This window comes from Phodopus roborovskii, unplaced genomic scaffold (genome assembly GCF_943737965.1).
Source record: "Phodopus roborovskii unplaced genomic scaffold, PHOROB, whole genome shotgun sequence".
Taxonomy (NCBI): Eukaryota; Metazoa; Chordata; class Mammalia; order Rodentia; family Cricetidae; genus Phodopus; species Phodopus roborovskii.
Window position 1 is genome coordinate 41,024,208 of NW_026126480.1, and position 23,052 is coordinate 41,047,259.

General features: G+C 41.1%; 2 protein-coding genes across 2 annotated transcripts in view; both read left to right on the forward strand.

The window, feature by feature from the left end:
* The window catches only part of Abraxas2 (abraxas 2, BRISC complex subunit), a 31,606-nt gene extending 13,209 nt beyond the window's left edge, over positions 1 to 18,397 (forward strand). Inside the window, exons 4-9 of the mRNA XM_051193196.1 lie at positions 1,340 to 1,406; positions 8,883 to 9,073; positions 9,422 to 9,541; positions 11,484 to 11,568; positions 14,700 to 14,814; positions 16,290 to 18,397. Of these exons, the coding sequence (XP_051049153.1) occupies positions 1,340 to 1,406; positions 8,883 to 9,073; positions 9,422 to 9,541; positions 11,484 to 11,568; positions 14,700 to 14,814; positions 16,290 to 16,759 (1,048 nt within the window). The 3' untranslated portion in view covers positions 16,760 to 18,397. The remainder of the gene's footprint in view (positions 1 to 1,339; positions 1,407 to 8,882; positions 9,074 to 9,421; positions 9,542 to 11,483; positions 11,569 to 14,699; positions 14,815 to 16,289) is intronic.
* Positions 18,398 to 20,985: 2,588 nt separating this feature from the next.
* LOC127227710 (60S acidic ribosomal protein P1-like) lies at positions 20,986 to 21,299 on the forward strand. Its single transcript, XM_051192060.1, has 2 exons — positions 20,986 to 21,050; positions 21,134 to 21,299. The coding sequence occupies exons 1-2, from the start codon at positions 20,986 to 20,988 to the stop codon at positions 21,297 to 21,299; spliced, it is 231 nt and encodes a 76-aa protein (XP_051048017.1).
* Positions 21,300 to 23,052: the final 1,753 nt, after the last annotated feature.

The window sequence follows — 23,052 nt, forward strand, 5'->3', positions numbered from 1 at the left end:
TTTGGTGTTCTTAATGTTCATGTCCTTCCTTCATCCCTGCTGATTCTTCCTATTGTTCATCCCCTTCTTTCTTCACGCTGACCCCTCTACAAGCACCCATGCCTGGGGACTTCTATCGTCCTTCACCTTACACATATACTCTTATTCCTTAGTTATTTCAGAGATTATCATTGACTATATTTACATGAAGCCATGAAGTAGCCAAGAACCTCAACTCTTTCCATTTTTATTTAACTGAAAGAGGAGCACGGACACCGGGTGAGCAGCCATGGGTTCATCTAGAAAGATGATTAGGTTTTGGTCCACACATTACCTCTGCCTAGCTGTGAATGTGTTCTGGCCTGACTGTCAGAACTTCACTGGACATGCTCTGTCTCTCCCTCCTGAGTAATTCCACAAAACATTGCTGGAACAGAACTTTCAGAACTTTCAGGGATTTGACTCCTGCTTAGAGCTGAAGGAAATCTTAGAAATCATCACTTACTTAGTAATCAAGCTTCTTTGCAAAACAGGAGGAAAGAGTAGCAGGTAGGGTAAGTAGTCTGTCTCAGATCTTGAAGTGAGAAGTACAGATCTCCTGATCTCCGAGACAGTTTTTTCTCTGTTTCCTGAAAGCCTTCCTGACTTTAGAACCTGGGTGCATGGTGGAGGAGGATAGCCTTTCTAAGACCATAACCAGGGATCAGGGCCCTCGTGTCAGTACATCTGACTGGTCTCGTTGTTTGTTTTGGAGGTGAACATATTGTTTGAAGCTAGCCAGTCTTAGTTTCCAGTCCATTCAGTCTGTCCCACCAGCTCTGCAGTTTGGACCGGTTGGTTAGCTTTGCTGTCTCTTTCTACAAAAACAGCAGAAAACCTTGTTGAATTGGGGTGAACTCATACCTCAGAACAGTGACTAGAATATGTAATGACAAAGCATACTGTGTGTGTGTGTGTGTGTGTGTGTGTGTGTGTGTGTGTGTGTGTGTGTATGGGTGGTGGTCTGTTAAACATCCACAAACGTTCATTTCCCTTCATGTCTCTGAAAATGAGTTGCTGTTATCTTTTTTTCTTAAGTAATTGATACTTAGAAACAAAGTAGTGGAGCCATTTGAAACCACACATTTTGTAATTACTTGATTACTTCCCACACATGAAAGGAATGCCTTTTGAATGTAGCAATCTCTTGAGTAGTATTTGATACAAAATGTAGCTTCCTATCAAGAAAGCACTTAAGCTGATTTTTTGTTTACCAACCTTTGAGAAGAAGCAATTTCAAGTTCTGTAGGCGCCTGTGGTTATGTCTATGTCACTGTACTATAGCATTTTCATTAATTTTTTTTTCTTTTAAAAAAAACAGTTTTTATGACTATGCAAGCAAAGTGAATGAAGAAAGTTTGGACAGAATCCTTAAAGATCGGAGGAAGGTATGTTTCATGTATTGCCTGATTTGATTTGGTAGTCACACACTAGCACACAGAAGGAAGAGCAGCTAGGACCCATGATAACCAGTGTGTATTAAAGATTTTATTGTGGTGCTGGAAATCAAACTCAGGGCAAGTGCTCTGCCACTGAGCTACATCTCTGACCCAGTAAGTAGATTGTAAAGGTAAATTACAGATTTGAAATGTTAGTGGGGTGGGGGGGGGTGAGTATAATATGATCTCATTTATATAAAATTTGGAAGAAAAAAATTAGCTTTAAGCCAGGTGGTGATCCCAGCTCTCGAAGGCAGAGGCAGGCAGATCTCTGTGAGCTCCAAGCTAGCCTAGTCTACCGGCTTGAGTTCCAAGACAGCCAGGACACAGAGAACCCTGTCTCAAAAGCAAACAAACAAACAAACAAAAAACCTTTAATACAGAAAATTAACAGTAGTCCAAATGACTGGATGGTTCATTCTTTTTAGTTTATAATTTGAAATGTAATTTTGTAGATTTTTTTTTTTAGTTTTAAAAATATTTTAAGCTTACTCAGCAATTGTATACATGTATAGTATATGTCTTGATCATATCTACCTCCAACCTCTCCTATTCCTCTTAGTCCTCTCCCTAATATTTGCCCATGTCATCTTCATGTCCTATTTTTGTTTCTTGTTTTGTTTTGGCTTTGGTTTTTTTAGACAGGTTTTCTCTGTGTAGCTCTGGCTGTCCTGGAACTTGCTCTACAGACCAAGCTTTTATACAGAAGTTTTTGTCCTGCCCAGTCTCGCTGCCATTTAGACCCAAATTAATACACAGAGGCTTATATTAATTATAAATTGTTTGGCTGATGGCTTAGGCTTCTTATTGGCTAACTCTTAATTATTAACCCATTTCTATCAGTCTGTGTATTTCCACATAGTCTTGGCTTACCAGTGATGCCTAGACCTCTCGCTCCCTCTCTAGCTATAGGGTCTCTCTCTCATGACTTACTCCTTGCTTGCGTGCCTCTTCCCAACACCCTCCTAGTCTGGTAGCCCCTCCTGTACTTCCTACCTGGCTACATCCTGCCTGTCCATTGGCTGAAACAGCTTTATTCATCAACCAATAAGAAAAACATATATTCACAGTATTCAGAAAGACATCCCCCATCACAGGCTGGCCTAGAACTCAGAGGTCCACCTGCCTCTACCTCCTTAGTGCTAGGATTCCTTTTTGTTTTTTTTTTTTAATTCACTGAGTCCAGTTCATTCTGCCTAGATGTACATGAGTAATCTACCAGTGTCCCCTCACTCAAAGAAAAATGGCTTCCACTTCTTCAGCAGCCTTTAGTTGCTATAGCTCCTCAGCTTCTGTGACACCTCATAAAGACACACTAATATTATAGTCATGACAATAATCCTGAAAAATGTAAATTATGCTGGGCATGGTAGCCTATGCCTATAATCCCAGGACCGGAAAGATTGCAGAATCAAGAGTTGAAGGTCATCATTGGCTTCATTGTGAATTGAAGGCCAGCCTGGGCTACTTGACACCCTGTCTGAAATGGCAACATCTGCCACCCCAAAAGTATAGGGACTGGAGAGATGGCTCAGTGGCCAAGAGTGCTTGCTGCTCTTCGTTAGGTCCCACAGTTGGTGCCTGGCACCTATGTTGGGCAACTCATACCTGCCTGTAAGTTCCACCCCAGGGTATCTGATGTTCTTTTCTGGCCTCCAGTGGCATGTGCACATGCAAGGAACACACAGATATATACATCAATTTAAAAAAAAAAAAAAAAAAAAACAAATAACAGGGGTGAAGATATGGCTTAGTGATTAAGAGCACATTTACTCTTTCAGAGGACCTGAGTTCCATCCCCAATACCCACATGCCAACTGCTTAGTTAGGGTTTCTATTGCCATGATAAAACACCAGGACCAAAATAAGGGTATATTTCATCTTATAGCTTGTAGTCCATTATCTGGAGAAATCAGGAACCTAGAAGCAGAAACGGATGCAGAGGTCATGGAAGACTGCTGCTTCATGGTTTACTGAAGATGGAGGTTTCTGTCCTGCCTGGTCCCACAGCTGCTTTGCCCCAAATTATTAAACTACTGGCCGATGGCTAGGGATGCTTATTGGCTGGCTCTGTATTAATTATTAACCTATTTCTATTAATCTAGTATTGCCATGAAACTGTGGTTTACCCATACTCTGACATGTTACTCCTTGGGCAGCATGGCATCTCTCTGTTGCCTCTCTCTCTCCTCACTCTTTGCTCTTGTAGCCCTGCCTATCCTTCCTACCTGGCTATTGTTAAACAGTGTTTTATTCATCAACCAATAAGAGAAACATATATACAGAAGGGCATCCCCCATCAGCTTATTCAACCTGCTTTTTTTTTTTATATATAGCACCCAAGACCATTATCCCAGGTTTGACACTGAGCTGGGTCCTTTCACATCAATCAAGAAAATATACCACAGGCTAATTGATGGGGGCATTTCCTCAATTGAGGTTCCCTCTTCTAAAATGACTCACCTTGTTTCAAACTGACATAAAACTGACCAATGCTGGGCCGTGGTAACACACGCCTTTAATCCTGGCACTCTGAGGCAGAGGCTAGTGAATCTCTGAGTTCTAGGCCAGCCTGGTCTACAGAACAAGTGCCATGACAGACTCCAAAGCTACACAGAGAAATTCTGTCTCAAAAAACAAAAACAAAAATAAATAAATAAATAAAAACTGACTTCCACAGCCAATTTAGTTTCAGGGGATATAGTGCCATCTTCTGGCCTTTAAGGTCAGATGTCTTCATGAGTACATACCTACATGCAGTGATACACATGTACACATAATTAAACATGAAATAAAATAGGGGCTGGAGAGATAATTTAGCATTTAGGAGCACTTGCTATTCTTCTAAAGGACCTGAGTTTAGTTCCCTTACCCATGCCAGGCAGTTCACAACCATCTGGAACTCCAGCTCCAGGCATCTGATGTCTTCTGGCCTCTGTGAGCACCTACATTTACATAAACACATTTACATAAATAAAAATTAAATCTTTAAACAAAATTGTTTCAAGTCTTAAAAAAAAGTAGTTAGTGAGAGGCTGGTTTGGTGGCTCAGGGTAATATGATTGGTATACAAGCATGAGAGCCTGAGTTTAGATCCCTGTGCCCACAGAAAAGCCAGACACAGGGATGCCCCCCCATGTTCATGCATCAGTGAACGTGCCTGCCACACATAAGGACACATACAACATGTTTTAAAACTTTATAATGTGGAGGTCAGAAGACAACTTTTTGGAGTCGGTTTTCACGTTCCACTTTTATGTGGTATGTTAGTTACTTTTGTATGTCTGTGACAAAACACCATGACCAAGCCAACTTATAGAAGGGCTTCTTTTGGCTTATGGTTCCTCAGAGGGTCAGAGTCTGTGAGGGCTGGACAGCATGCAGCAGGCAGACATGGAAGCTGAAAGAGCTGAGAACTCACATCTCAGACTCAAACAGCAAACAGATAGAATGGGAGTGTCATGTGGCTTTTGAAACTTCAAAGCACTAGGTGACACACTAACTTCAGTAAGGCCATATACCCACTAAGCCTCCCCAAACAGCAACAACTAGGGACTAAGTATTCACATGTAGTAGACCTATGGCAGACATGTCATTCAAACCACCACACATGGGTTCCAGGGTTTGGGAGTCAAGGCTTGCAAAGCAAGCACCTTACCTATGTGCCATATGACCAGTCCTCCACACACAAAAAAATTTAAAGGACGGAAGAGAGAAAAGCAGAAAATAATAGGCAAGTTATTAGATGTAAAAAGTCTATAATAGCCAAGACACATGAAAGGAATTCTGCCTCAACTAAAACCACAAATTTAAATAAAGATGTACTGTTTTTGGCCCATCACATTGGCACAAGATTAGAAGACTCAGCACTGACAACATGGTGGGAATGAGGAGGGAGTGGCTGGTGAATGGAGATTAATATAAGCATTTGGCAGGCAGATTTTGTTTGTATTTTGAGACAGGGCCTGCATTAGTCCAAGCTGGGTTTGAATTTGGTGTGAAGCTAATGCTAAACTTCCAATCCTCCTGTACCATTCTAGTGCTGGGATTACAGGCATGAGCCGCAACACCTCACTTATGTCATTCTGAGGCTCTAACCCAGCGTTTGGTACATGCTAGACAAGCTGCTTTTTTTTGTTTGTTTGTTTGGTTTTTTTTTTTTTTTTGTTTTTTGTTTTGTTTTTTTTTTTAACCAAGCTACTTCCCTACCCCCAAGAAGAGTGTTTATAGTGAGTTTTAAGTATATAGCCCTGGCTTTAGAAATGTAACTGGAGAAAAGAGTTATACTAACAGCTGGAATTACTGAGCATTTAACCTGCCAGGCCGTGTTCTATGTTCTAAGGCCTTGCCATGCATTGACACACTCCTGCTATAACCTGAGAGACAAATCACTCATTTGACACTTTAAGCTACTCAAGTAATTTGCTTAAGACTCTGGTGATTAATGGTTGAACAAAGGCTTATACCAAAGTCTACTGTTGTGATCAAGGAAATTTGTTGTTTCACTCTTTTAAAAGATATCTATATATTCACTGGCAGGGAATGATTAGATCAAGTTGATTACATTCATATATCATACTATGGAACTTGAAGCAGCCATTAAAAGATGGGGGAGGAACTGGAGAGATGACTCAGCAATCAAGAGCACTGGCTACTGCTGGAGAAGACCTGGATTCTATTCCTAGCATACATATAATGGTTCACACCCACTTATAACTTCAGTTCCAGGGAAGCCATTGGCCTCTGAGGGCACCAGACACACACATGATGCACAAACATACATGCAGGCAAAACAACCATACAAAAAAAAATATAATATCTTAAGGAAAAAAGAAAATGGGAGGTCTTCATACAATAACAGATCTCTGATTTACATTAAGAAGAGTAAGAGGTTTGTTTTTGTGTGTGTGTGTTTTATTACATTAATTTTTGCATGAGTACATTCGTATACATGATATACATACATATGCATATACACAGCACATGTGTGGTCAGAGCACTTGTAAGAGCAGTTCTTTTGATCATGTAGGTTCTGGGCTGACCTTAACTCAAGGGTCCTTTCAATTAAAGGGGTCTGCTGCCCAGCCTCACATGCTTTTATTTTTTTTACTAAATAATGTTTATTCATCAATGGTATAATTTAGCATTACAACATAAAATGAAAAACAAACAAATTTCTAGATATTTTCAAATTCCTGGCATGTTACTATTGAGATTCAGGAACAATAAATCAGTATTCCCAGATGTTGTAATTTTTAAAAAGTGGTTCGAGAGAGAAAAATGTCATGTGACAGAGCTTGGGTGGAGAGAAGGGAGACAGGCCTCTAGAACAGAAGTAGCAGGAGAGAAGAAGGCAAAGAGAGAGAGAGGAGAGAGATAGATGGGAGGTGGGCAGGGCCCTTTTGAGAGGGACTGTAGCGAATGTGCACAGGCGGTCATGCTCTTAGTGGCTGCAGCTGAGAGGGTATCCTGTCAGAACCCAAGGACAGCCCGGTACAGATGCCTGAGTACTAACACCAAGTCTTGAAATTACGATATTTTAACATACTTCTAGCACTTTTTACACTCAATAATTTGAATAGCTGAGATTCTTATTTAAAGATGTTCTTGTATGTTCAGCAGGCCACATTATGAGGCATATTCTGAAAGTCTAGTTCACCAGCTGGGGTGGCTGTGCTGTAGGCAGAGGTAGAATGCTAACCTTTAAACCCAGGCTGTATCGTGGGCACATGACAAAGTGCCTTTATCGGTTTAATCCTTGTGCACATACTTGACACCATCACATTAACTCTTGATCCCTCTTCTGTCATTTCCTCCTCACACCTCCTTCCCCATCTATGTCAGTCTCTGAACTGCTTTTGTTAGGACTCTTAATTTCCCACTTACAAACCCTTCTTGTTAAAATTTTTTGCATGACCCTGGATGTACAGATCAGATATTTACTGATAATAGCTCACAAAGAAATTGATTGTAAGACAATTTATTGAAGCCAGGAGGTGGTGGCATACACCTGTAATCCCAGCTCTCAGGAGGCAGAGGCAGGAGGATCTCTGTGAGTTCGAGACCAGCCTGGTCTACAAGAGCTAGGTCCAGGACAGCCTCCAAAACTACAGAGAAACCCTGTCTTGAAGTCTTGAAAAACCAAAAGAAAAAAGAAAAAAAAAGACAATTAATTGGTGTTCATATAATTTTATTATTTATTGACAATGTTTCCTACTGAGATAATGTCCTCATTTATTTTTACATAAAGAATTAAATCTTTGCTAGACATTTGATACTATGGAGCATAGGAATCTTCAGTATATTTCAAATTGATCAATACTTAGGTTTTATAATCCTCAAGGCTGGAAAAGCAGCTTTACATGACTGTGCAAAATAGCATTGCATAATGTTACAATATTGTTGAAAATTTTGTCTCAATCCAAGCCAAATTCATTCACTGATTTTTTTTTTTTTTTTTTTTAAAGACCAAGTCAGCAATTAAAAAACAACATTCTAACACAGTTCAATTCAAAGATACACAATTTGATATTTATGCACTGGGGGATGATAATAGAAAATGTTATTTTGTTTTCCATAATTAAACCATTCCGTTTCTACCAGAGCTACAAGCTTTGTCTATGCAGTTCATGAGAAACAGCACTCTGGAATCAGAGCTGAGGTGCTTCTGGCAGCATCTACTGGTATGGCATGCTGCGTGTGCAGCGCCTGTGCTGTGTTCAGAAGCCAGGCTGAGGTGAGGCCTTGCAGTGCAGCATTGCAGAGTGCTGCCACAGACATCTCAGCCCTATTATGTGTGTGAGTGTTTGTGTCCCTGAGTGTACACACTCACTGTGCAGTCATTTTGTGCCATATTGCAGAAATAGAGGTCAGAGGGTAACCCACGTGAGTCTCTTTTTTTTCCTTCCACCATGTAGGTTCTGGGTATCAAACTCAGGTTAGCAGCCTAGGAGGCAAGCACCTTTACCTGTTTGAGCCATCTTTCCAGCCCTACATACTTGATTTTGAATTAATTTTTGGTCATTTCATATTCAGAAACTTCACATTCAGTTATGTGGCCCTTATGGGGTCATGACATAGTGTATGTTAGAAGCTATGCTATGTGTCACTACAGATTCACTTTCTAGACTTTTATACTAATAAAAATCCTTTAGCATATCTTCTCCACACCCTTGCATCTGGCTTTTTCATTGAATGTAGTTATTTTGAGATGCCTCCATGATAATTTGTTCCTTTTTATTATGGCATAGGATCCCATTGTACTATAGTTTTCCCAGTTTATCTATTCACTTGTTCACAGATGGTTGTTTTTAGTTCTGGGCTAACCAACATAATAAAGTGGTCATAACATTTGTTTACAGGTGTTCATTTGAATGCATTCTGAATTAAATAAACTCTTAATACTTTCTTCTGTTCTTATTGCAGAAAGTTATCGGGTGGTACAGATTCCGTCGAAACACCCAGCAACAGATGTCCTACAGAGAGCAGGTTATCCACAAGCAGCTCACCCGCATCCTTGGTGTGCCAGACCTTGTCTTCCTCCTCTTCAGCTTCATCTCTACCGCCAACAATTCTACTCATGCTTTAGAATATGTTCTTTTTAGACCAAATCGAAGGTAAAGAAAGTTTCCTACCAGCTGTACATAAAAAGAAAGCTGCTGGGCCTCAGGGGAAGGCTCAGTGGCTAAAGCAAGCGTGAGGACCTGAATACTTTTAAAACTGGGAATGGTGACACATACTGTAAATGAGGTACTGAGGTGAGCAGAGTGTTTGTTCACCACTTAGCTAGGCAACATAGCAGTGGGGCCAAGTATGGTGGCATATGTCTGTAATCCTGTCACGTGGGAGGCTGAAGTAGGCAGAATGTGTGATTGAAGCTAGCTTAGGCTACATAGTGAGACCCTGCCTCAAGCAAACAAAGAAATGTACTTACTATGTGCTGTTTTTCTCAATTCTCCCCACAGGTATAATCAAAGGATATCACTTGCTATCCCCAATCTAGGCAATACTAGCCAACAAGAGTACAAAGTGTCTTCAGTGCCAAACACGTCTCAAAGTTATGCCAAAGTTATTAAAGAGCATGGGTAAGTTGAAAGGTAAAATGAGTTCTTTTGCCAACAGTATTTTATATTTTTTAAAGTGTAAGGAGAAATGTAAAATCAAGTTTATTTTAGCTGAAATTAAAGAAAACAGACAATTCTCTAGACCACCACCACTATTACCACATATATCAGAATTTGTTCTTAATAAACTATTGAAATGATCCCTATAGCTGAGTGGTGGCACACACCTTTAATCCTGGCATTTATGAGGCAGAGACAGGTGGATCTCCGTGAGTTTGAGGCCAGCCTGGTCTACAGAGTGAGTTCCAGGACAGCCAGGGCTGTATATAAAAACAAAAAACAAACAAACCTGTCTTGAAAAAAAAAAAAAAAAAACAAACCAGAAGAAGTGATCGCTGAAGCTGAGTATGGTGGCTCACACCTGCACTCCCAGCACTTGAGAGGCTGAAGCAGGAAATGGTCATAAGTTCAAGGCCAGCTTACAGAGTAAGACCCTTCCTCAAAAAAAAAAAAAAAACAACCCACAACACAACAAGCCTGCTCTGTAGCAAATGGTAGCACATAATTATAATCCCAGTACCCAGGAAGCAGAAGCAGTGGATTTCTGTTCCGTTCTAGGATAATCTAGGCTGCATAGTAAGACCCTGTTTCAAAAATATAAAAATATATCTAAACAACTGAGGCTGGAGAGATAGTGGACTAAATATTTACTGTGCAAGAATGAGACCTGAATTTGTATTTTCATATAAAACTGCTGGGTAGGAGGCTGGAAAAGAGATGACTCAGCAATTAGGAGCAATGGTTGTTCTTTTAGAAAACCTGGGTTCTATTCCCAGCACCCACATAATGGCTCACAACCATTGTTACTCCAGTCCTACGGGATCCAGTGCCCACTTTGGGATCTTGCAGATACCAGGCATACATATGGCTCACAGACATTTGTGCAAATAAAACATTCCTATACATAAGACAATTAATTAAAAATAGAAAGCTAAGCTGGGCAGAGCACATTTATGACTACAGCACTAGGAGCACAGAAATAGGCAGGTGCTTGGGACTTGCTGTTCAGTCAGCAAAACATCCAAAATGGCAAATCCCAACTTCTGTGAGAAACTCGGTCTCAAACAGTAAGGTGGAGAGAAGTAGGAGGACCTCTGGTCCCAACAGAAACATGCACATTGGAGTGCACTTTTACACACACATAAACAAACATGAATGTACACCTTCACACACACAAAATAAAGAATTCCTGAAAGTTTTTTAAAAATTCTTATTGAGAAGATAATTTGATTTTACTGTATTTTCTCTCAGATATTTTTTTATTTTTTTAAAGATTTTTTTAAAAATTTATGCACGTGAATGTTTCCTGGATGCCTATATGTACACTGTGTGTGCAGTGCCTGAGGAGATCAGAAGAGAGCATTGGGTCCTCTGGAACTGGAGTTATGGGTGCTCTGGTTTGTGGTGTATGTACTGCGAACTGAGCCCAGGTCATCTGCAAGAGTAGCGAATGCTTGTAACCTCTAAGCTGTCATCTCTCCAGCTGCTTTTCTCGGGTTTTAAAAAGAAAAACAGCCAGATGTGGTTAGTTGCACACACCTTTAATACCAATACTTAGGAGGCAGAGGTGGGTGGATTTTTTTTTTTTTAGTTCCAAGACAATCAGAACTCGACAGCAAGTTTCAGACCAGCCAGGGCTATGTAGAAAGACTCTATCTAAAAATAAAAATAATAAAAAAAGAGTGGTAAACATAGTTACTGGAAAATGTTCTTTTTTAATTGGTGATGTGTTTTTTCTCTTCTGTAACTCTAGTAGGATTACCATGTTACCATATTATTGTTAGATGTTGTCACCTTTGAGTCACAGCATGTAATTAATACTGTGAGATAGAACTGATAACAAAAATGCCTCTCGTGTTCATGGTGATTTTAATATCTCTGACATCTTTTTTCTGTCCTCTAGTACTGACTTTTTTGACAAGGATGGAGTCATGAAGGACATCAGGGCAATTTATCAGGTTTATAATGCACTTCAGGAGAAAGTACAGGTAACTGGTATTTCCATCTTTTTTTTTATACTGCTCAAATCCTACTTTTTGTTCTTAAATATATATCTTTTAACTGACAAGTGAATAGCTGTGGCTCAAAAGTCATAATGGGTGTCTGGAGAAATGGCTAAGTGGTTAAAAGCACTGACTGCTCTTCCAGAGGACCCAGGTTCTATTCCCAACACCCATAAGGCAGCTGGTAACTGGAGTAGATCCAGTACTCTCACATAGATAAACAAATGTGCACATAAAACTTTTTAAAAAGTCAGAATGGATTTTGCTAAGATAATGTCTGATGTCAGTCTACGAATCCTGCCTCATATGCTGAGGTAGAGGCACTGAAGTAATTTATTAATGCTGCTTCTTAGACACTTATGACCCCTTTGCAGTTGTGCTTTTTATGGGAAGTGCATCTTCAAAATGGAATCTAAAGAGGAGTTGCCTCTGACAGTTATATTCTTACGGGAGATCATGTCAAAAGCCTACACCCTGGTCTAGCTCTGCTTCCATCTAGTCGCCACTGAGGAGTGGGAGGATTGCAGTGGAATCTGTTTCTTCCCAGTTATTCATGCAACAAATATTTATGCCACCACCTCCAACTGCCAGCTACATGCTGATGGTGATTCCCACTGCAATTACATTTGAGAGCCAGGAGAGAAGTGGCAAAGTTGGAATAGAGGGAGGAGGGGAAGCAGCATCTAAAATGGGGGAAAGTGTTGCTAAGAGACAGAGCAGTTTTCAGGCCTGTGTTCACTATATGTACTTGGAGTGGAGGGAACACCGTTCATGCTCACTGGTGCCAGACTGGTGTCCTGGAAGTTTCTGGTATTTCTGCTATGGGAGGAATGTGCAGTGAAAAAAAGCCTTGTTCCAAAATCATGACCATGGCCTTTCAGACCATTAACACTAACCAAACGACTTCTAAATGGTATCACATATTACCTTCCCGATTATAGGTCAACTGTCAGTGGATATTGGTAGCTCAATTACAGACATTCAAACCTCAACTCTGAAACTTACTTTCTTTTCCAGATTTCTTTATCATAATTATTTCAGTTTAATAAATCTGTCTTATTTTTTAATTTTTTTATGCATATGGATATTTGCCTGTGTGTATGAATGTTTTGCCTGTGTATATAGATGTGTGCTATATGTGTGCAGTGCCCATCAAGGCCAGAAAAGGGCATCAGATCCCCTGGAACCTGAGTAATCGAGGGTAGTGAGCCACCATGTGGATGCTGGGAATCAAACTCCAGTTCTTTGGAAGAAGAGCCTGTGCTCTTAACCTCCTAGCCATCTCTCTAGTCCATCTTATCCTGTTTTTAATTGTTGGTTAGAAATTAATGTTGAGAACATCTCATTCCAGGCTTATCTTTTATTCTTCCTTCCTTTATAAGCTAGACTGATACCAAAAATTCTCTTTTTGATCCAATAAAATTGATTAAGCAAGGGAAGAAATTCTATTTTTCCCATCTTAGCCTTTTAAAAGACTTCTAGGCTGAATTGCACAATTACCTTAAAATGATTAAAATTAAGAAAGCAATTTAGTGATGAATAACAGTCCATCAGGGTTCGAGAGATGGCTCAGTCAGTAAAGTGCTTGCTGTACAACTGTGAAGACCTGAGTTGACCACAAAACCTGCATAAAAAAACCTGAGCATGGGCTAGAGAGATGGGTCAGCATTTCAGAGCACTTGGTGCTCTTGCAGGGGACCAGTGTTTAATTCTCAGCATCTTTTCTGGTGGCTCACAACTGCCCTTAACTCCAGCTCCAGGAGATCCAACACCTTCTTCTGATTTACAGGGCACCCACACAAGCACATATATACACATAAATAAAAATAATAAATCTTAAAGACACTGGGTGTGGTGACATACACCAGCATCAGAGAGACAGGAGACTTCCTGGGGCTACTTGACCAACTAGTATAGCCTACTCAGTGAACTCCAGGCCGAATACAACAACAAAGAAATCATATAAATCTGGTGACGTAAGTTTGATCCCTGGAACACTCTTGGAGGTGGACAAAGAGAACTGATTCCATAAAGTTTCCCTCTGACCTCCACAACATGTGGTGATGGTACACACACACACACACACACACACACACACACACACACACACTTCACTTACTAATTTTTTTAACTTTTTAAGTATGTTTGTGTGTGTGTGTGGATATGTGCGTGTGAATGCAAGTGTCCACAGAGGCCAGAGAATTCCATTGAGCTCAGGTTACAGGCAGGCTATGAGTCACTATAGATGCTAGGAACCAAACTCAAATCCTCTGCAAGAGCAGTCCTGCTTTTAACCACTGAGCCATCTCTCTAGCACTCCAATGATAATAATATTTTTAGATGATTAAAACTGATTCCTCATTGTGTTGATTAATATACTTTTTAGAACACAACCTTAAATAAACAAGCTGGAGAAGTGGTTCAGTGGTTAGAGAGTACCTGCTCTTTAAGTATGAGGACTAGAGTTCAGATCCCAGTGTCTATGTAATAAGCTGGATACGGTCCTGTGCAAGTCTAAAACCCTAGCACTGAGTGGGCAGAGACAGGATTACTAGCTTAATAGCTTCCAGTCTAGCCAGAAAAGCTCAGGAGCACTATGTTAGACACTTTCTCAAAGGAAAGGCAGAGAGTGACACCTGAGCTACCTAGGGAGAGCTTGTCTCATAAAGAAGAGTGGGCACTCAACTCCATTCTACCTTACCTATCTGTGTTTAATTTGGATGACTTCAGGGCCTGGTAACCTTGGAGGGCAGAGGATGGTAGGGATTCCTTGGGAGTGAAGTTACAGGTGTTGTGAGCCTTCTGGGACTTGAACCTGGGTCTTCAGGAAAAGTAGCAGCAGTGCTCTTAACTGTTGGGATTTTAATAAGGCTGATTTTAATAAGTTTTTCCTGGGGTTTTTTGTTTTTGTTTTTTCAAGACAGGGTTTCTCTGAGGCTTTGGAGGCTGTCTTGGAACGCTGTAGTCCAGGCTGGGTCCAGCACTGGACCCAGTGCTGAGATTAAAGGCATATGCCACCACCAACCGGCTTTCATGGTGTTTTAATAATGCTGAATTTATAGATTACCTCGTGCCTGATTTGAAGCTAACCTTCTTGTGTCTCCCCCCGCCCCCAGGCAGTGTGTGCAGATGTAGAGAAGAGTGAGCGAGTTGTTGAATCTTGTCAGGCAGAAGTGAACAAATTAAGAAGACAAATCACTCAGAAGAAAAATGAAAAGGAACAAGAAAGAAGTAAGCTTCTGTGGATTTGCTCCTTGGGGTGGGATACTGAGGACTGAACATAGGTTTTCCCACATGCTAGGCAGTACTTTGCCACCGAGCTACACTCCAGTCCCTTTTTACATTGGTTTTATTTTATACACTGTCTCACTATGCATCCATAGGAGGCTTGAAGCTCACTATGTAGACCAGGCTGGCCTCTACCTTGAGATCTGCCCCACAAAGTGTCCCAAGACAGGTGTGTGCTTTCATGCCTGATGAGGACTGTTTTTTTCCATGAGTTCCACATGACTCTACCTGTTGAGTGTTGGGATTAATGTCATGTGCTACCATACCCAGCTTGACTTTCTGTTTATTTTTGGTTTTGTATTTGTTTGTTTGTTGGGAGTGCCAGTGGGAGGTCAGGTTGTAAGAGTTGGTTCTCGTCTTCCAGTACGTGGGCCCCGGGGATTGAATTCAGGTTGTCAGGCTTGGAGATCAGGGCCTTAATCTATTGCACCATCTCACTGGCCCTACTTTATATTTTTGAGACAGTATTTCTAAATTGTCCAGATAGGCTGTGAACTTGTATAGTCGAGGCAGGCATCAAACTTGTGATCTTCCTGCCTCAGTCTCCAGAGTATCTAGAGTTTTTTGTGTGTGTGTGTTTTGGGGTTTTGCTAGTTTTTAGAGACAGTGTTTCTGTATGTAATCCTGACTATCCTGGAACTCTGGTCTATAGACCAGGCTAGCCTTAAACTCTCATCCACCTGCCTCTCCTGGGGTTAAAGGTATGTGTCACCATGCTCAGCTCAAAGTAGGTAGAATTACAGGTCTTGCTACCTGGCTAAACTATTCATTCTTTAATTATCAAATTATCCATTCAATGACATGAGAACATTCCGCAAACCTCCCTTAATCCCCATGCTTGTGAGGAGGGGGTCTCATATATCTCACACTGGTCTTGAACTTTCTCCGTAGCTGAAGATAACCTCAAATATCTGGTTCTCCTGATTTTTCCCTACCAAGTACCAACACCACCACACAAATACACATTAAAAGAAAAGCAGGATGGTATTTGAAAGGAAACTGTTTAAGGAATGTTCCATGTTCATGTGACTTATAAAGGTGGTGAGGGTGGGTTTTAGTGTCAGCTGGTAGTCTCAAATTTTTGAGCACAGTGGGCAACAGGTAGGCAGAATAGCACGTAATTTGTAGTGACAAACCTATGTTTTACATCTTGGGATTTCACTTCTAGTCAGATTGCCTGGATTTTCAACTGTTTTCTTGGTTTTTGAGACAGGATCTTGCTGTATAACCATGGTTGTCCTAGTACTTAATATGCAAATAAATAGGTCTATAGAGAAATCATTTATAAATATTAGCAACAGTCACTTTATAGCCTTGCTGATCATTTCCAAAACATTCAGGCTGACCATTTAATGAGTGGAAGTAAAAAGCTGTGAAGATAGAGAATTTGTTGAAATATTCTTCCTGTTTCCATGCAGGATTGCAGCAGGCCCTGTTAAGCAGACAGATGCCATCTGACAATCTGGAGCCGGCATTCAGCCCTCGGATGCCCTATTCTGGGTTTGCAGCTGAAGGGAGAAGTACTCTAGCAGACACCCAGCCCTCTGATCCTCCTCCCCCATATTCTGATTTCCACCCAAACAATCAAGAAAGTACTCTGAGCCATTCTCGCATGGAAAGGAGTGTCTTCATGCCTCGGCCTCAGGCTGTGGGCTCTTCCAACTATGCTTCTACCAGTGCCGGACTGAAGTTCTCTGGAAGTGGAGCAGATCTTCTTCCTTCCCAGAGAGTAGCTGGAGACAGTGGGGAGGAGTCAGACGACAGTGATTATGAAAATTTGATTGACCCTGCAGAGTCCCCTCATAGCGAATACTCACATTCAAAGAATTCACGGCCTGTGACACATCCCGATGAGGACCCCAGGAACACTCAGACCTCCCAGATTTAAGTAAACAAATGACACTCTCTCCACTTGGCATTGCTTTTCTTAATGGCTTATTGAGAGTTTGTTGAGGACTTAATCTGTGGGGAGAACTGCTTTCTCAGATGCCGTGGCTCCCAAGTGGAGTACCCCCTGCACAGAACCCTCAGAATCCTCTTGTCCGCTGGTCCTCACTTCTGGGTGCAGTGCATGGGTTCACAGCAGAATCATTACGATAATCAAATTGTCCTAATTCTGGTGCGATTCATGGATGTACTAGTAAATTTAGGCAGAGTGAAACTCCTCAGTATAGTATGTTCTTTAAGATAAATTGGAGATCAGAGACTAAGCACAATTAGTCTATAAATACTCAATAAGTTGGAAACTTACCTCTGCACTATCATGCCTTGAAATTTGCTTTTTCAAAGGGAAATAAGTTTAGCAGCAGCCTTCAAAGAACTTTCTATGATGAGCCAAATTCATCTTTGCCAGAAAAGAAATTTTGCTAATTCCAAGAAGCCTAATTGGAACAAGTCAGACATTCCTTCTCCTGTCTGCATGACTTTGTAAGATGGGAGAGAGGGCTTTGTTTCAACGTTTTTCTACTAGCCTGATATGTATTGTCACCTAAAATGGTTGCCTTTTTAAAAATGTAGAGATACTAATCCCCAGTGAATACTCATCCCAATCAGTGTCAGGAAGTCAGCCCCTTGTCTTTTGGTGTAGGGCGGCAACTTGGCCTCTGTTCTGGAGTCTTTGAGGAAGATAACACAGCAGTGGATGACTGAAAGGAGTGAGATCTAGGCCTGAGTCTGGTGAACAGATCCCAGACACAGTGGATTTATCTGAGTTCCTGTGTAAGAGATGTGTAAGAGATCTAGGCCTGGCAGATCCAGGGCTAGATTTGTGGAGGAGAGATATTTTAAAGAACATATTCAGGAATCTTGGTGAATAAGATCTGCTTCAGTGGTCTGAATAACCATTACCTCCCACCCCACCTTTTTTTTTTAAAGTTGTCATTTGGGAGATAATTGCAAATGTGTGGAGACCATTGGGATGCACTTATGTTTTTATTTAATTATTGCTTGTTTTCTAGTTTTACCCAAAATGTGTGAAACCACTAAAAAAACAATTTAGAATATTGGTTGTGAGATCAGCGTTTATGGCGATCATTCAGCCCATGATGCTTGTCACTGAACTGCCTTTCCTTGGACTGTTTAACACATGTAAGGATGAAGACAGCGTTAAAAGGTTTTAGATCTGGTTCCAAAGGATTTATTTATTTTATAGTGATGTTTACTTATGAGCTCCAGTTCCCAGGCTCAGACAGCAGATTCAGGCTTAGAAATGAGATGCTGAACAGCCTTGCTTTGGTTGTGGCAGGGTCTGGCATTGTAACAGTCCCGGTTTTGCTGGGCTTACACCACTGCCGTTTGATTTGAATATTGAGGGTCACTTTATCTGCAGTGAGTTCCAGCTTTTATCAGCTACCTACTAGCGGCTTCAGCACGGTATGAATTCCAGTTTTTAAAAGTGCCATCGCCATCTCCTCTGTTCAGATTTTGACATTCAGGAAAATATTCTTATTTTTATGCCATACTGAAATATACAGTGTATATCTGACAAAGCAGTTAAATGTGACAATAAAAACTTATTTAATCATGATATATTAGTGTCTTTCTCAGCACCAGCAAGTTCTTGCTTCAGTAGGTATTGTCTTTTCGGTAGATTGTGTTTTTTGGTTTTTTTGTAAGACTTTATTATTTTTATGTGTATGTGGTTGCATGTGGGTATGTGCATTTGTGGGTGCAAGTGCCAGTGGAATCTATAAGAGGACATCAGGTCCCCTGGGGCTGGGTTTACAGATGATTGTGAGCCTCCATCTTCGGCACTCCGAATGAAAGAGATTTCTTTGTTAGAGCAACAAATGCTCTTAACCACTGAGTCATCTCCATGGCTAGGTAGTTTTTTTTTTTTTTTTTTTTTTTTTTTTTTTTTTAAGGGAATTAAAACTTCTCCTCAGTCTCCATAGAGACCTGTCAGTCTGACTTCAAGAGGATTCTAAGAACACAACTTAGTAAAATGTTCATGTTGATTTCAAGGAAAGTATGAGGACCAAGCTATCTAGAAAGTACCCACAGTGGATAAAGCTGCAGCCAGGAGCCTGTGATGGCATCTTTCCCAGGAGAGTTGCTCTTGTTTGAAGTGATTGTTCAGCAACTGAGAGGCACAACTTGGTGCTCTGAGAGTATTTTAGGGTATGTATGTGGGCTCTCAGAACAGGGCCAGCAAATGTGTTTTGGACTTTAGGGAGCTGTTGCAGTTGAGCAATGTGGTTTCCAAACTCAGGGTATTCAATTCTGGGGGTGAAGGGGGAGATGTAATTAAACGTTGTGATTGGTGTTTCTGAAGTAGTGTCAAAACATAAAATTGGACATTTCATCTCTAGATATTCAGGATATATATATTTAAATGCCAGGCAGAAGAGCAGGTGACACTAATTACTTTAATAAAATAATTTCATTTTACTAAGGAGATTAAAAAGAAAAAGGCCAAGCTGGGCCGTGGTGGCATACTCCTTTATTCCCAGCAGTCAGGAGGCAGGTGAGTCTCTGTAAGTTAGAGGCTAGCCTGGTCTACACAGCTCCCTAGCAATACAGAGAAATCCCTTCTCAGAAAAACAAAAACCAAAACGAAACAACAACAAAAAGCCAGGTGTGGTAATGTGCATCTGTAATCCCAGTGCTGGGGAAGTGGAGACAGGAGGATCCTTGGAGCTTGCAGGCCACCTAGTTATGTCCAGTCGTTGAACTCTAGGTTCAGCAAGACCCTGTCTCAAATAAATAAATAAATGAGGGGCTGGAGAGATGCTTCACCTCATAAAGACCTTAACTGATTTCATCTTTTGGGATCCACATGGTAGAGAAAACAATTCCCAGAAATTGTTCTCTGACTTAGCCGTGTGTGTCATGGCATATATAAACACACATACAAATTAATAAAACAAAGCACCTAATGTTGACTTCTGGTCTTCACATGTGTAGACATGGGCAAATATATACTCACACATCTACACAGACACCACATACACACAAACCCACAATAAAATATTTTTAAAGTCAAGAATGTTAAAGCCAGATGTTGGCGGCACACACCTGTAATCCCAGCACTCAGGAGGCAGAGGCAAATGGATCTCTGTGAGTTCGAGGCCAGCCTGGACTACAGAGTGAGTTCCAGGACAACCAAGGCTACAAAAGAAACCCTACCTAAAAAAAGTAAAATAAATAAAAACTTAGGAGAAAGTGACAGCTGTGAATTATGTTCTGGATCTGTTTTGTGTTGGTTGCAAGTTCCTTTTAGTAACTGGGTGCCTCGTACAAGGTTCTCTGTTCATCCCCTGAAAATCTGCCAGTTAAGAATGGAAAATGCAGCCTGGTGGTGGTAGTAGCACACAGAGAAACTGTCTTGAAAAAAACAAAAGTGAAAAATGTAGCTGGGTGTAGTGGTGCACACCTTTAATCCCAGCACTAGAGAAACAGAAGCAGGCAGATGTCTGTTCACTCCAGGCCATCCTGGTCTACATAAAAGGTTCCAGGACAGCTGGAGATTATATAGAGAGGTAGAGATCCTGTCTTGAAAAAAAACAACAAAAAAAAAACAAAAAAAAAAAAAAAAAAAAGGAAAATGTTTGCTTCTCAGCTGACAGTCTTTTTAAGATCCTAGGTTTTGGCTTAACTGTCTTCCTCTGTTGTGTCTCTGTGTTGTGTATATGTTTGTATAAGTGCTGTGTTTTGTGTTTGTATCTGTCTGTATCTTGTAGGTATGTATTTGTGTGTGGTGTGTGCAAGGGCAGGTGCATGTATATCACAGCATGTATGTGGCCGGAGGTCAAAGGACAACCTTTGGGAATTGGTTCTCTCCTTTCACTGTGGATTTCAAAGATCAGACCCAGGTTGTCAGGCTTACACGGCTAGCACTTGTGCCATCTTGCCAGCCGGTCTTACTTTATATAGTGTCTTTTCTGATGTCTTCAGTAAGGCAGGAGCCAGGCCATGGAGTACTGATGACCTGGCTATCTGATCGTCCCTTGAGTACTGCGTGTTATCAAATAGCCTTTTACTCAAGCAAAGATTCAGCAAAAGGAAGCTCGGTCTAGTGTTTTCTTATGGTTACATTTCCATACAGTCTCAAGAAGAAATAGTTTGCCGGATGAGGGCCTCACCCCAATGCGGCCTTAGCTTCCTCGGAGCAACATGGCCTCTGTCTCTGAGCTCGCCTGTATCTACTCCACCTTCATCCTTCACGACGACGAGGTGACGAGGTGACGGTCACGGAGGATAAAATCAATGCCCTCATTAAAGCAGCCGGTGTCAATATTGAACCTTTCTGGCCTGGCCTGTTTGCAAAGGCCTTGGCCAATGTCAACATTGGGAGCCTCATCTGCAACATAGGGGCTGGTGGACCTGCTCCAGCAGCTGGAGCTGCACCAGCGGGTGGTCCTGCCCCCTCTACCGCTGCTGCCCCAGCTGAGGAGAAGAAAGTGGAAGCAAAGAAGGAAGAATCTTGAGGAGTCTAATGATGACATGGGTTTTGGTCTTTTTCTAAGCCTCTTGTTAACATGTCCAATAAAAAGATGAACCTGTAAAAGTCAAAAAAATGTTTTTGGGCTAGGCAGTGGTGGTGCACGCCTTTAATCCCAGCACTTGGGAGGCAGAGGCAGGAGACCTCTGAGTTTGAAACCAGCCTGTCTACAGAGTGAATTTCATTCAGTACAGTCAGGGCTACACAAAGAAACTGTGTCCAAAAACAAAAAAGGAAGTTCTAGGTGTGGAAAGGTGGTTTGGAAAATGGTAAGAGGCACAGGTTTCTAGATAAGTATGATCTGATTATTGTGGGGGGGGAGGCTTGTTCCTTGATGGAAAAGTCTGGAAGGATATTCACTTAAGTAATAATAGTAGTAACTGTTATTTGTAGGCTGTGAAAATAAGGGTGATCTTTCTCCTATTTTTTGCTTATCCACTTTGTTAATATTATTATTCATTTAGTTTTTTTTTGAGACAGGGTCCCACTTTTAACCTTGATGGTCTAGATCTCACTATGTGGACCAGACTGGCCTTGAACTAATAGAGATCCACCTGCCTCTGTTTCCTCGGTGCTGAAATTAAAGGCATGTGCCACTGTGCCCAGCATTTTATTAATTATAATAATAACTAATGTGTGCTGGTTGGGTTGATTATATGTATTGGGTGACATTTGTGCAGTGTCTGTGGAGACCAGAAGGGCATCAGTTCCCCTAGAGTCACCTAGTAAGTACTGGGAACCAAGTTGGGGTCCTCTGCAAGAGCAGTATACATCCTTAACCTTCCCATCTCTCCAACCCCTTATTTACACTTTCTAAACTTTTTTTTTTTTTTTTTTTTTTGGATTTATTTATTTATTATGTAATGTATACAATGTTCTGCCTGTATGTATGCCTGCAGGCCAGAAGAGGGCACCATATCTTATTATGGATGGTTGTGAGCTGCCATGTGGTTGCTGGGAATTGAACTCAGGACCTCTGGAAGAGCAGCCAGTGCTCTTAACCACTGAACCATCTCTCCATCCCCCATTTTGTAAACTTTTTACAGTTTTTTTTTTTTTGTAGTGAGTCTTCGGAAATGGTGATCCTTTTGTACATGCTACCCTACCAGAGATCTAAGAGCAGAGTGAGTCTTTGGTTTTTTGCTGCACTGTTTTCTCAGAGATGTGATCCAGATCCTATCAGCCTTGCTGGGGCAGCTAACTTCCTAGTGTTCAGCCTTTTGCCTCCCTTCTGAAGCACCCATTCACATTTTTGTTTTGTTTTGTTTTGTTTTCCGAGACAGGGTTTCTCTGTGTAGCTTTGAAGCCTGTCCTGGAACTCCTGTAGGCCAGGCTGGCTTTGAACTCACAGAGATCCAAGTGCCATTGCCTCCCAAGTGCTCAGATTAAAGGTGTGTGCCACCACCACTTGGCTACCCATTCACATTTTTTAATCATCAACCCTAATTTTTTTTCCCTAATAAATTTGAAAGCAACTTAATTTTCCTTAGTTTAGAATTGTTTCCTACAGGTCCAAAAAGTCTCAGAGAACAAAGGTGACAGGAGTGATTCAGTCCTCTAAAACAGAAGCCAGTAAGTGCTACAGCGTGGATCTGGGAAGACAAAACAGGAACAATTTCCTTAGTGTGTGTTTGTGTATGTATGTGTGTGTGCATGTTCATCTGTGTAGGTGTGTATTTGTTCATGTGTGTGGGCACACATGTATTTCCCTAATCATGTGGATACTCTCTTTGAAAGAC